This window comes from Petaurus breviceps, unplaced genomic scaffold (genome assembly GCF_028583685.1).
Source record: "Petaurus breviceps papuanus isolate PSGF00001 unplaced genomic scaffold, PetGlider_PUasm1.0 140, whole genome shotgun sequence".
Lineage (NCBI taxonomy): Eukaryota > Metazoa > Chordata > Mammalia > Diprotodontia > Petauridae > Petaurus > Petaurus breviceps.
Genome location: NW_027185698.1, coordinates 19,731,324 through 19,745,318, shown reverse-complemented (window position 1 = coordinate 19,745,318; position 13,995 = coordinate 19,731,324). Strand labels below are relative to the sequence as shown.

General features: G+C 34.4%; 1 protein-coding gene across 3 annotated transcripts in view; it reads right to left on the bottom strand.

The window, feature by feature from the left end:
• Positions 1-13,995, bottom strand: part of ADGRA3 (adhesion G protein-coupled receptor A3) — a 154,558-nt gene that overhangs the window by 26,600 nt on the left and 113,963 nt on the right. For all 3 annotated transcript variants that reach the window (XM_069069086.1, XM_069069087.1, XM_069069088.1), the window contains 2 exons: positions 11,033-11,246; positions 10,563-10,771 (listed from right to left, as the gene is read on the bottom strand). In XM_069069086.1, coding sequence (XP_068925187.1) covers positions 10,563-10,771; positions 11,033-11,246 — 423 coding nt within the window. The remainder of the gene's footprint in view (positions 1-10,562; positions 10,772-11,032; positions 11,247-13,995) is intronic.

The following is a 13,995-nucleotide window of genomic DNA, read 5'->3' as shown; positions in this document are numbered from 1 at the left end:
GTGAGGTAACATTTGTAAGAAGTATTGAGCACACTAAGTCACTATTGATTAGAGAAATGCAAATCAAAACAACTCTGAGGTACCACATCTCACCAGTCAGATTGGCTAAGATGACAAAACAGGAAAATGACAAATGCTGGAGAGGATGTGGGCAAATTGGAACACTAATGCATTGCTGGTGGAGTTGTAGACTAATCCAACCTTTCTGGAGAGCAATCTGGAATTATGCCCAAAGGGCTATAAATAATTTCATACCCTTTGACCCTGCAATACCACTTCTAGGGTTGTATCCCAAAGAGATCATAGAAGTGGGAGGAAGACCCATATGTACAAAAACATTTATAGCAGCTCTTTTTGTGGTGGCAAAGAATTGGAAATTAAGGGGGGTGCCCATAAATTGGAGAATGGCTGAACAAGTTGTGGTATATGCATGTAATGGAATACTATTGTGCTATAAGAAAAGAGGAGCAGATGGTCTTCATATTTGCCTGGAGAGGCTTATACGAACTGATGCTGAGTGAGAAGAGCAGAGCCAGGAGGAATTTGTACACAATTACAGACACAACGTATGTGTGATGACCAACTTTGATAGACTGGACTCTTCTCAGCAATGCAGTGATATAAATCAATCCCAAAAGACTCATGATGGAGAGAGATGTCTACATCCAGAGAAAGAACTAGAAAGGACTGAGTTTGAATCCAGATTGAAGCAAACTACCCGATCTTTTTCTTTTTCTTGGTTGGTTTTATTTCCTCTTTACCATTTTTCATTCCATCTGATACAACCCTCTTTATAACCTGACTAATGTCTAATGGGAAAGTATTTGCAAATCCTAGGCCGCCATGGGGGGGGCGGGGTGTGGGGAGGGGCAGAATTTGAAACTCAAGGAATTGTGGAATTGAATCTCGTAAACTAAAAGTAAATAAACAAATTAATAATAAAAAAAGAAAAACAAAAAAGTATTGAGCACAGCGCCTGGCACATTATCGGCTTACTCCTTTCCCTTTCCCTCTCTATAAATTATAAATTACAACTAATGTCCTTTATGATACTTCTTAAACAGAAGTTGCTACTAATGATACATCAATGCCTATTTAAGTTTTTCATGCTTCTGTTACCTTTTGGGTTCTCTATAATTTTAATGCCTTTAGGAGCATGGAATTCTAGGATTTATAGCTGGACAGCACTTCCAGTTAAACAACATCATTAAAGAGAAAGGCTCTGCAACACTAACGAGTCTGAAATTCTTTAAAGTACTATTCAGTATCCCAAATAAATCAGTCTAATGTCCTTTCTCTTATTCAATTTCAGGTCTACTTCATTATTCATCTTCAGCATTTGTCCAAGGTTCTTGCATTAATCACTTAATTTGACACACTGTCCAACTTCATGTCAGAAGCATTTCTTCTACTTTGTTTTTCCAGTGTGGATGGTTAGACTGATCTCTCTTACCTTCCTGTGGTTCTTATTAAGCGTGATATTATTCTTATCTTCAATGTCATTAATATAGTATCACCTGCAAATGCGTACATTGGGAAATCTCACCATCAGTCTTTTATTTAGATGCTAAAATAAACATATTCTAAGTAATGACTGGTGAAGAGCTCTAGAAAAAAAAATTAGCTTCCTGGTTAACATACTAATTGATGTAAATACTCAAGGGCTTTAAAATTTTCCCCTCTATTCCATCTGCTATGGAATCTTATACAATTTTCATGCAACCAATCTGAAAATAGACTTTGTCTGAAGAGGTACTTTAAGAATATATTTTGTTCTCAGTCAAATATTCTTTTGTAATAAAAAAAAGACTAAACAGAGGGGTTAAGATATTCTTCATCAACTATAAGGCCATGAAGATAATAAGCTATGTTGTAGAAAATGGCCTGCAAATAAAAACCTTTCTGTTTTCTCCTTGAAATTACATTAAAAAAAATTTGCTCAATAAGCATATACACCATTCTAATGAAAATTTGATAGTGATGACAAAGCAGTCATATGAGTTAAGTGCCAATATCTTCTTGGCCACCTACCTCTCCCCTTTTTTTCCAGAAAACATTGGGATCATTTCCATTATTTTAGAATTTTTTTTTTAATTTTCACCTATATTAGTCTGTTGGCTTTTTGTTTTTCATTTCTTGTCCTGTTCTTCCTAATCACATTATCTTAAGTGCTAAAAACCATTTCTTCACATGGTATGTGTTAGGGGTCAAAGTGGCCACTGGCCAATCTACTACTCTTGTCAATGAGACTAAATCACTATAAAAATAAGAGCAGATCTGTTATATTTCAAATATGTTTGTTGTTCTCCTTCCAGTTTCATAAGCAAACAAAAATCCTTAGGATAATGTGAACTAGCTGGATTTCATGCCAAACTCTCTGGGGGTCTATTTTCTCTTCAATCGTTTTTTATTGTTTGGTGAGGGAGTGTTGTTTTTTCCCTTCTGGAATTTCACCATATAGTAATCTACAATGATCTTGTACTTTAAATGAATACTGCAAGTGACTGCTATGTCCCTTTGCTTTGTATGAAGATTGAATATTTTCTGACTAGAATGGTTTCTGGGTTCTTTTAACCCCATTATTTTAGTGAACATTTTACATTATGACTAGTCAATGTTCTGACTTCTATTTCCTATTTTTTCCAATGTCTGTCACCTATTTAATTAGGTCAGCCTAGTTGAAGCTGCTTCAATTGTTAGCAATGCCTTTTCTTTCTTTCATTCTTCTAATTTAGTGTTTGCTTTGACTTTTTTCTAAACACTTCACAAGTATGCACAGTTTCCACTAAATTCCTAAGCCAGTTTTATATTCTTAAGATTAACTGCAGTGGAATACAAATTTTAGAAAGTTCTACCATGCAAACCATCTACTATGTGTATCTTATTTGAGGCCCAATCCTGCTAAGTATAAAAGGTTTATCACCAGAAGGTTGATCAAAAGTTTGTTGCTATTTTTCACAGTAACTCCTGAAATGGTTATAAAAATAAAATAAATCTTATTCCTCTTTGATCTACTGTTTCAGAATCACCCAAATATTACTTAATTATCATTCACATTTGTAATCTTTGATTGCAATTAAATAGTACAATAAAACAGCTTCTCCCTGAGAATATGAAATAAAGTGAGAATTATTTTCAAAGTGTTTGCATGAGAAAGAAAAAAAAATCATTTCCCTAGAAACCTGTCATATTGCCTTGTATTGCTTGCAATCAGTAAAGTGAGCTTACTAGATAATATCCATTGCATAGGATAAAGAAAAAGAAGAATCTGATTAAGAACTTGAAAAGATCTTCCAAATAAAATAAAAATAAACTTGACATTTAACAACCTGAATGTAAAAGTAGCCACAGGATAGGCTAGAAAAAACTAAGTTGGAAAATATGGATAGGGATGAAGGAATAAAAGAGCCTATAGACTATGTAGATATTTCAGACCTATGTATTATGAATATTCTCTTCAAGAAGAGTTGTTTAACTTCACAAGCATGTAACGTTATCACTGAAAAATAAAATGGATTATACATTATTACCAACAGAAATTAACTAATTATAACACCATATAAACTTTTAATAGTTGTATATCTCAAAAGGAAACGAAAGTACCATAACATGGGTTATAAACTGACTAATAAACAGAAAATAGAAGATAATTTTAAAAGGTTACATTTCAAAGTGAAGAACTGTCATCACATGTAACCCTCTTCCTCTCTCCTTAGCCCCCCCCCAAAAAAAATAAACAACAGAAACTATAATTTGTATTTTCATTCATGTCCTAAAAGGTTAAAATATCAAACGATTAAATCCGATCAATAAAATACCATCTAACTGCTGCATAAATAAAAAAAAAAAAGAAAATGCCTTAAATGACCTTGGTTAAAAGTAGCATACACAAAAACTTACAAAGCAAAAATGAGATTCACTGAATAAAAAGATGGAAGGTAGTTATCAAGCAAACAGTCTTTTCTGAAAACCTAACATGAACATTATACCACTGAAATCTTCCTCCTACATCTAATTGTAAGATGCTTTTTCAGATCAAGAATAAAATAAAAGAGTTTATGTTTCTATGGGTCCAATCAAACTAGAAGACCTGAGTCCAGGCTAGACTACTCTTGTCTGTTGTTCCAGGCCCAGTCCAGCTAAGCAAAGAAAGGTTCATTATCAAGCAGCTGGTCAACAGATATTTTTTTCTTTCTGGCCAAAGCAGATGGTGAAAATATCCACTTAAGCATGAAGGAATACAATCTAAAAGAGTTAGCAGCAAAAACCTCAAAAAGGTTACATGTAAACAGCACAGTTCATATAGTACTGGGCCCAGAGTGCTAGAGTCAGAAAAAGTCATTTCCCTGAGTTCAGTCTGGCCTCAGGGACTTATTAGTTAGTTGTATGATCCTGGGAAAGTCACTTAATCCGGTTTGCCTCAATTTCCTTATCTATAAAATGAGCTAGAGAAGAAATGACAAATCACTCCAGTATCTTTGGCAAGAAAATCTCAAAATGTGCTCACAAAGTCACACACAACTGAAAGGACTGAATAATAGTAAACAACATCAATGCGATCAAAGATCGCTCAGTTAAACACATAGCTGAATATTCTATCCCCCCAAACTGTTAAAGGTAATATTTGTAATGCAAAGTAAAACTATATGTTTGTACACATAAATGTATGTATACGTATGTATGTATGCATGTAGTTGTTTTATCTTGAAAACTGTACCTAGCTCTGGTACTTTATTTTTAAAGAAAAAACCTCAATCTAAAGGGATTGTATCTTCCTAGTACATTCAAGTATTATTCAAGCAGTGAATTATTCATTCTTCTACACAATAGAATGAATAACTGTAGTTAAAATGAGGGAAAAAACTTTACTGTAGAAACTGGAAAATGGAATCTTCTCTTAGGGTGACAACTGACACCATCACTAGAGAGACTCAAGAAAACTTGAAAAGATGTTAATAAGAATAGTGGAAAGGAAGGAAACAACTATGTATTAAGCACCTAGTATGGGTCAGGCACTGGGGTAAGTGCTTTACAAATATAATCTCTTTTGATCCTCACAGTAACTTTGTACTGTAGATGCTATTATTATCCACATTTTACAGATGAGGAAACTGAGGCAGACAGCAGCGAAATGACTTGCCCAGGGTCACACAGCTGATACGTTATTTGAGGCTGATTTTGAACTCATGTTCCTAACTTCAAGCCCAGTATTCTATCCACTGTGTCACCTAGCTGCCTCAATAAACACTCAATAAATCTTATCAATATATAGGGACTCAAAAATGGAGGATCTCATAGCATCTTTAGCTCTATATGGATTGCATTTTTTAAAAAAAGGAAAGACCACAAAATCCATAAGATGCATTTAACTCTAATGATTAATGAATTTATAATCACTGTCTTATGCCATTTAGATCACTATCATATTCATAATAAAGTTAATTATTGCAATCCATGGATAATGATTGAAAATCAAAGGTAATAACATCTCATGTGTTTTTTGTTCACCAGACTAAGAAATTATAAGTTGCAAACAGAAAAAGAAACATAAAGACACAAACAGCAGAGAAAGTAAATTCTGAATTGCTTTAAGGTTTTGGTTTTGGTTTTGTTTCCCCTAAGATTCATTTTCTTACCACATTAGGGAAATGGGGAAAGGGACTTTTTAACATTCATTTTCTCAACAGAAATCAAAGTCTGAGATCTACTTTCACAACATGAATTTCAAGGAAGAAAAGATACCGAACATCATTAGAGATATAGGAAAATGCTCTCTATATTTATAGAGATTTTTAAAAATAGTATCTACATTCAACAAATTTAATTCAATAAACATGTATAGCAGGGCAATGAGCCATAGAAATGAAGATGCTAGGGATATGAAGATAAGAAAATGCCACAGTTCTCCCTTAAAGGATACAATTTAAACAAAAACAATTAAGATACAAGGAAAATGTGAAAAGGGCAAAAGAGAGTTCTAGAATAAGGGCTCTGAGAAAATCTGAGGTGGGAAGATGAATTTCAGCTAGGATGTGCAGTAAAGACTTCACTGAGAGCCTTAGCACCTAAAAGGTTTAGAAGAAAAGAGATTTCAACAGTCAGAGATTAGGAAGACTGACATTGCAGGTATTATGCATTATGAATGCATGGCAATAGAACAACTGGAATGTTGTGTATGTGAAAAAAAAGGTAAAGAAGGCAAGGTGACTATTCTAAGCATTAGTACTATAATGGATTCAATAATTTTAATACTTTAACAATTAAATTGACTTGTGATCTTACCAAGAAGGGCATTTTCACCATAGACACATATCGCAAATATACATGCCTCCTCATCCTGTGCAATTTTTTTTTTTACACAACCATTCTTACATCCTCCACTAAGTCATGAAGAGCTCATGGAGGAGGGGCTATGTTCACCTTTTTTTCACTGTATTCCCAGCACTAACCACACGGCAAGTGCCCAATAAATGCTTGCTATTTTGATTTCACAGGGGTTCTGCCCAATACTTTAGACATTTGGTTAAATATTTTACATGTCTCTACATAAAATTCTGCTTTTCTCAATACTTCTAGTAGCTTCTCTGTTTAATTAACAATTTTTTCTGCTTTTCTCCTCCACTTCTCAAACTTCAGTCCCTGAGTTTCTGAGCATACTTATCTAGATTTTCTGCACTCACAATTCCTACCTCTCTCTTACACCGTAGCTCCCACAGTGAGCTATATGAATACAAAGCTAATCCAAAATATTTTTATCAAAAAGGTTGATTCCTTTGTGGATAAGAGTATATGAGTCTATGAAACTATTTTACTGAATTTGCCATTTAACAGAATTCACCAGAAAGCATTTTTCCATATTTTGTCAGTGTGGAAAATAATTTGTTTTTAATAAAACTGTGTGTTCAAATGATACTCATGAAAAATAAGGTTTTACCTGTGTAAAGATATTTTTTTAAAAAAAGGAAAACAAAAATTATGGGATTAAATCTCAAAGTTAAAAAATTTCTTCATAAAATTTCTTCAACATTACACAAAACATTTTATCCTTGGCTTCAAATCCTTGATGTTAAATATTTTGGGAAACAGCAACTTTTTTTTTTTTAATAATGATACCTGTGCCTAAATTATAAGGGATAGCTTATATTATTTTCTGATACTCTTGATGTACATCACTTTGTTGCCTCTGGGTGGCACAGTAATATTTAAGAAAAAATAACATAAATAATACTTGCTAGTATATTTTTGCTTTAAACAATAGTGCATTACACACTAAAGAAAGATTAAATGTAAATACACAGGATCAAAGAATGGCCTAGTCCTTCCAGAAAAGGATTAAGCTAATTAAAATGGTTTAAAACAATAGCTCAGAAGTTCAAAAATAGAAACATTAAATTGATGATAGATTAAATGAGAAAAACTTAAGCTACAGTGTATTAAATACATGGTATTAAAGTTTGAAAAATCTTTTTTTTCCACAATCCGTATTTCATTCTTTTTAATTTTTTATTAAACTCCTATGCAAATCTGAAACAATTTGCTGTTTTCCCACTACTATTTCTCTTTTATTATTTTTTCTTTATTATGATATAGCATACCATACATAAATCATAAATTTCCTGAAAAATTCCAATCTTAAAAGGGGATATGCTTCTCATTACAATTTATATGTTGTGATTATGAAGCAATAAGACTGCTTTCTAAATGTGCCTTTCTGAGACATCTTATTACTTTATGGTCACACCACATGTAACATACTAAATACCTCACACTCTATCACTGATGGGACAAATAAATTATACTTCTGGAAAAGAAACTTTTCTGTTCTGGTAATACCAAATGTATCATCAAAATAGCTGAAGAACCTATCAGTGTGACTCTCTAGTTACTACCTCTTGTTCCATATATTATTTCTCAGGCTATACAAGCCTACTTAGACCAAAAAGGGAGAAAAACTGCAAGTAAACAGGGCGAAGAAAGCTGGGGCAAAGTTCTTACAATTCTGTACTTTCAGAATATGTCATTTGTGTGTGTGTGTGTGTGTGTGTGTGTGTGTGTGTATGTGAGTGAGAGAGAGAGAAAGAGAGAGAGAGTGTGTGTGTGTGTGTGTGTGTTTTAAGTGCAAAAAAACTGAATTTAAGGAAAGAGAAAAGAATCTTTCCAGTATTTTTGTGCAAAATTTCCTTTCATGGTGCAGCTAGGTGGCGCAGCGAATAGAGCCCTGGCTGTGGAGTCAGGAGGACCTGAGTTCAAATCCAGCCTCCGACACCTGACACTGTGTGACCTTGGGCAAGTCACTTAACCCCAACTGCCTTGCCTTTCCCCGTTCAAAAGGAAATTTCCTCACAGTTCTTTAACATACATTATAGGCCAGAAACAGAGAATACTGGATTTAGTCATGGAAATCTCCAATCTGATTCTCCCACTAGCTTTAAACCATACGTGTCTAAGAAATACCTTTAGAAATATAGGAGGTTCTTATTCATTAAAAAACCATTTCCCCACTCCTAATTACTACTACATATATACCTGTCTACAAAAGCCCTAAGTGATGAAACCTTCTTCTAACAATTATAAAAACCTAAAATATACCAACTTTTAGTTAGTTGTAAGAGAACTTTTTATTCATTTTAGTATTATTTACTTAATAAATAGGAACATTTATAACAATAAATAAGAATCTCTTATTCTTCATGTAAATGCATTCATATAGATCAATAAATGGCTTAACCAAAAAATACTAATTAAAGAACTCTAGGGACCCATGAATAAACCAACAAAGGGTTTAGATCAATAGGCCATAACCCAAGACAGGCTCAACTGACATCAAAAAATCATTGTGTGCTGTATTAGTGCTACCTGTGGCTCTTGTACAGTAATAACTATTAATCTAAAATTCAAAGGGAAACTTAACAATTATGTGGTAAAATAGTATCTAGCCTCGGTTTGGTCAAGAATTAATTAAAATTTCTGGGAAAATTTAACCTCTATGAGTCTCAGTTTTCTCCTGCTTAAACTGAAAGCACAAAAAACAGTCACGTAGTAGATAGTTGCACTTGAAGTTAGGAAGCCTTAGACTCAGATCTAAATGTTTTACAATCCAACTTTTTTATTTTCCTCCCCAGATCTCAGAACCATCACCTGGGGAGATGAAGATAAACTTCCTGTGGAGAAGGTCCCAGCAATCCCCACCAATTGTGAACCGACTGCCACCCATTGGGCTGATGACCACTCTGAGGGAGATACAGGAGGAAGGAAATCCCAAAGACCACCACCAACCTTGACCATCATCTTTAATCAGACCCTGATGGAGAAGAACTTTAGAAACAGCAATGTTCCCAAACCAAGAAAATTGTTTCTGGCTCGGCAACTACAGCCACCACTGAGAGGAGAAATCCTTTTGGAGGAACCACCTTATCAACACCAATAAGTGCTGACCAACTGCTGCCAAAGGGCAAATAAGTACGGGAGCTTTAGGGGTGGTAGCATCCTCCAGACCACCAATTATGATTCCAGCTTAGTCCTTACAGCCATCATCAGGGGATGGGTTCCTGTGGAGAAGGGAGTATCTGTCCCCAACAAGTGCCAACAAAAAGTAGGCCAGTTGAAACATAAAAGTCTCCTGAGGAAGAAATAGGAGGCAGCATGTCCCAAACTAAACCTCCACCACCCTGATCACCATCTTCCTTCACATCCTGATGGAGACAGCCAAGGGGCCTGAACCCAAAAGCCTTGGGAATAACAATGCTTTCAGCCCAGTGTCCATAACTGTCATCTTGGAGAAGCCCCTAGGGAAATGCTGCTTGGCAACTTTTCCTGTAGATGCTATAGCCACAGTTACTGAATGCTCAAAAATGAAAGCTAGTGCTACCAAATTCCTTAGCACCATCAAGTAGTTCAACATCAGAAACTAATGTAATTTTATCAGTGGAAATGACATTAAAGAAAAGACACTGAGATTTGCTTTTTTGCTATACCCTAAGGACCATGGGACTTTTCCCTCTGACTTACAACTAAAACCTTCCTTATTTATTGCCTCCCCCAGGAGGTTGTGAATTCCTTGAGAGCAGAAATTATCTTACTTCTCTCTTTGTATCTCCAGTGCTTAGTACAGTGCCTTACATTTAGCAAGCATTTAACAATGCTTTATTCTTTCATTAATTCTAAAATTATAAATTATAAAAGGTTACAGTCTGTCTCAATGAAGGGAGTTTACATACTCAACAAATGAGAGGTACTTGTTGGGAGGACATGGGGAGAAACTGGATCTTCCAGCTCTAGAAAACTATAATCTTACATAATATGCTGGTTCTTTTATTACAGATTACTAGGGCAATTTCTATTTTGAATTTAGTGAAATTTTCTATCTTTACATGACTTCCAGTGTACTTTTCAAGTACACTTAAAAATAACTCAATTTCCCTTTCAACTACACTGAACAAGCACTCTTAAATAATCAAATAGGTCATTTTAGAATTTTTTTAAGTACCTTATCAAGTCTGAGACAAAATAAAACTCAAGTGTTCCATGTTAATTTTCACACAGAAAATTTTAAAAGTCCATACCATTAGTACTGCGTAACTAGTGAGAGAGTAGCACTGAACTGTTGTAACATTTTCATCTGAGGAGAGGATGTGGCAGCCATCTGACTTCCAGCCCCCTTGTCCATTCAGCAAATCAAAATCCCACTGGGCTGCAACAGCATCTGCTCCATGTGCAATTCGACGTAATGTAACATTAATAGGAATGTGTTGAGTATCTATATTTATCCCATCTGTTAAAAGAAAAATACAAGAGTTTAAAAAAACAACTTATGTGCTAAGCTGTATAAAATCTGGAATTTGCTGAATGAGTCATTAAACAGAGCTGAACATAAAACATTATTTTGGGGCCTCAGTCATAAAGTCACATTGTTACTATTAGTGAATTATTTTATTGGGAGGGTAAACTAGCTTTCAGTTGGGAATTTATTTTTTGTAAAAACACCTAAAAATTACAAGTAATAATTATATAGCAATATTTTTCAGAAACAAACCCATTTTGGTGAGAATCACAGGGGTGACTACTGTCCTCCGCTTTCCATCATCAGCCAGATTTGTTGAATTTCCTGTTGCTGGAAAAAGCTTTCCATTGCGGAATGCAATAAGTTGAAGCTTGTAAATAGATTCATCAGCTAGTCTGGTTTCCCTTTTATGCTTTGGTGAGAAAAGGGAAGGAGGAAGCTGAATAGATGCTTCTACGATAGTATTCTAAAAGACATAATATTTTAAAGGTTATTATCAGTCTCTCGGAAAGAAAATAATTTTTCCTTCAATGCCACATTTCAAGTTTTCAAATTTCATGTTAAACAAAAACTTTTTTAATGGGCTATTTGTAAAAAAGCCATATTAAATTTGATAACCAGTAAGTCTGAGAGTTATTATCGTTTTACTTTCTTAAAAACTGCAGCAGAAAAAAGGAATGAAAATAGAGTTCAAAAAACTTTGCTGTGTGCAACTATGCTAGAATGAGAAATGCAAACTCTTGGGGCATCCAGGTGGTGCAGTAAGTAAGAACGCCAGCCTCAGAGTCAGGAGACCTGGGATCTAATCCAGGCTCAGATACTTAGCACCATACCCAGAAATAACTGGCTGTGTAACTTTGAGCAAGTTACTTAACCCCAATTGCTTTTAAAAAAAAAAAAAGAAATGCAAACTCTCCAAGAATTAAGATACATATCAAGTTAATTCTCTCATATTCTTAGTAATGATTTTTTTTCCCATTATAGTATGAATTCCTTCCTGGTGGAGACCACATAAACAACAACTAGACAAATACCAACTATCATAACAATACTAAACTAATCAGGAAATTCAGTGATGATATATCTGAATTTTACATGGATAGCAGCGGGGGGGGAGGGGAGGAACAAAAACAAAAACTAATGATGCAATAAAAATGAACTCAAAAAACCCTTAAACCAAACAAAAACAAAACCCACCCTGCTTTTACTATATATTATCGATATGAAATGAGGCATATATGTCACATATGCTCACCAAAAGTTATGAAGGATGGTCAATGAAAAAATGCAAATAGGGACAGCTAAGTGGCACAGTGAATAGAGCACCGGTCCTTGAATCAGGAAGACCTGAGTTCAAATACAGCCTCAGACACTTAACACAAAACTAGCCATGTGACCTTGGGCAAGTCACTTAACCCCAACTGCCCTACCTTCCCCCCTCCAAAAAAAAAAAAAAAAAGGCAAATGGAAAAGAGATTCCCCTACACAGATGAGGAAAAATCCTCATTTTGTAGATAACACTATACTAATTATATCAAGCATGAGAACATTAAAGAATCACTACTAATCAAAATGGATCAACCTAACAATCCAGATAGGAAAATCAAAACAGATAAAGAATGCCAGACTATCTATGAAAGATCTAAAACCTACCATAAGGAATACAGATAGATGTACAAAAGTAAAATACAACTGGCTAGATTGGCACACAAAACTAGCAACTATCATATGTACTGGCTGAACGCAAACTAGCTTTTGTCATCAGAATTAGAGGTATCAATGGTATTAGCTCAAGGTCCATAAAGTATTGTAGCTCTTTGCCAAATCTTCAACAGCACTTTCATTAAGCTCAAGAGGCACTGTGAAACCATACATTGTATAGGGTTGCCCAACCCTGAAGTCTCTGAAGGATTTGATTTACAAATGTTGTTATGGCAAGATCAAGATAAAGAACTGTCCTGACTACAAGTGCCCTTTACTGAAAAATCTTTTGGTGAATAATGGAATTATCTGCATGGAGGGGTTCATCTGTCAAACCTATACTGCTGGCAAGCACTTCAAAACTGTGGCCTTCAAATGATCTTCTCCATAGGATGGAATGAAGAAAAAGACTACATTACATATTTTATAGAAGGTGGAGATGCTGGTAAGAGGGAAGGCTGAATCAACAGGCTTATTAGATGAATGAACTAAATTTAATGACCTCTATCATGATCATTTTTCTAATGGTTTACTAACAAAAATGTGATTAAAAAAAAACTTTGTGGAAAACTTATGGGAGAATATGGGGAAAAGGAACGGACAGAAGGAAGGAATAAAGGAAAGAAGGAAGGAAGCTGTAATACAGATGAGTACTATCATTGATGAAATCATAGAAACACCTTATATACTGAAGTAAAATGCAATACTATAAATTTATACCCATTACTTTCAGAAACTAATGCATCTTATAAGCTATGTGATATATACACTGTTATATACATTCAAAGACCAATTCTTGATGAACAAGAAACCCATCTTCCATAATCAATTTTACCAACCTAATGTCCTTTGCACTGGATTCAAGCATACATCATATACGACTGACACAGCAGACAGATTTGCTCCATGTGCCTAATTGTCTATCTTTGTAGCGAGCTTTTGGCTGAACTTCTTATACTGCTTAGTGGAACTGCAGAGTTCTGTGAATCATTTGAGAAATGCTAATTCAGGCTTGGAAAAAAGTCTTTGATGAAGATTTATACCCAAACTGTTTTAAACCTGAACGTGGCACACAACTGGGAAGGATTTTTTTTTTTAATCATGGCTAGGGAAAAAAAAGAATTTAAACAGGATAAATGAATACTTCTTTGCTTGGACAAATATTAGCATGTATCAGTTCTAAGAATGAATATGTATCATTCTAAACTGATCCAGAAGAAAATATGAAATTGTCATATCTGAAGATGGTATCAAGCTCTTAAGGGTAATAAAGTATTAAAAAAAAAACTAGCTTGAATTATTAGAAGATTTCAAAAGTTTCTAATAAAAAGCAACTGTGATTTTTATATGAAGACAAAATGAAAAGATTAAAACATACTTCAAGCCAATAAAATCATGAAAGGTATTAGTATGGTAAACAGTAAAGAATCACCATATCATAGGACACCAAGGCTGTGGCATATAACTTGAGGCTTTAAAGAAGTAAGCTTATTTTCTTTTAAAAAAAAAAAAAG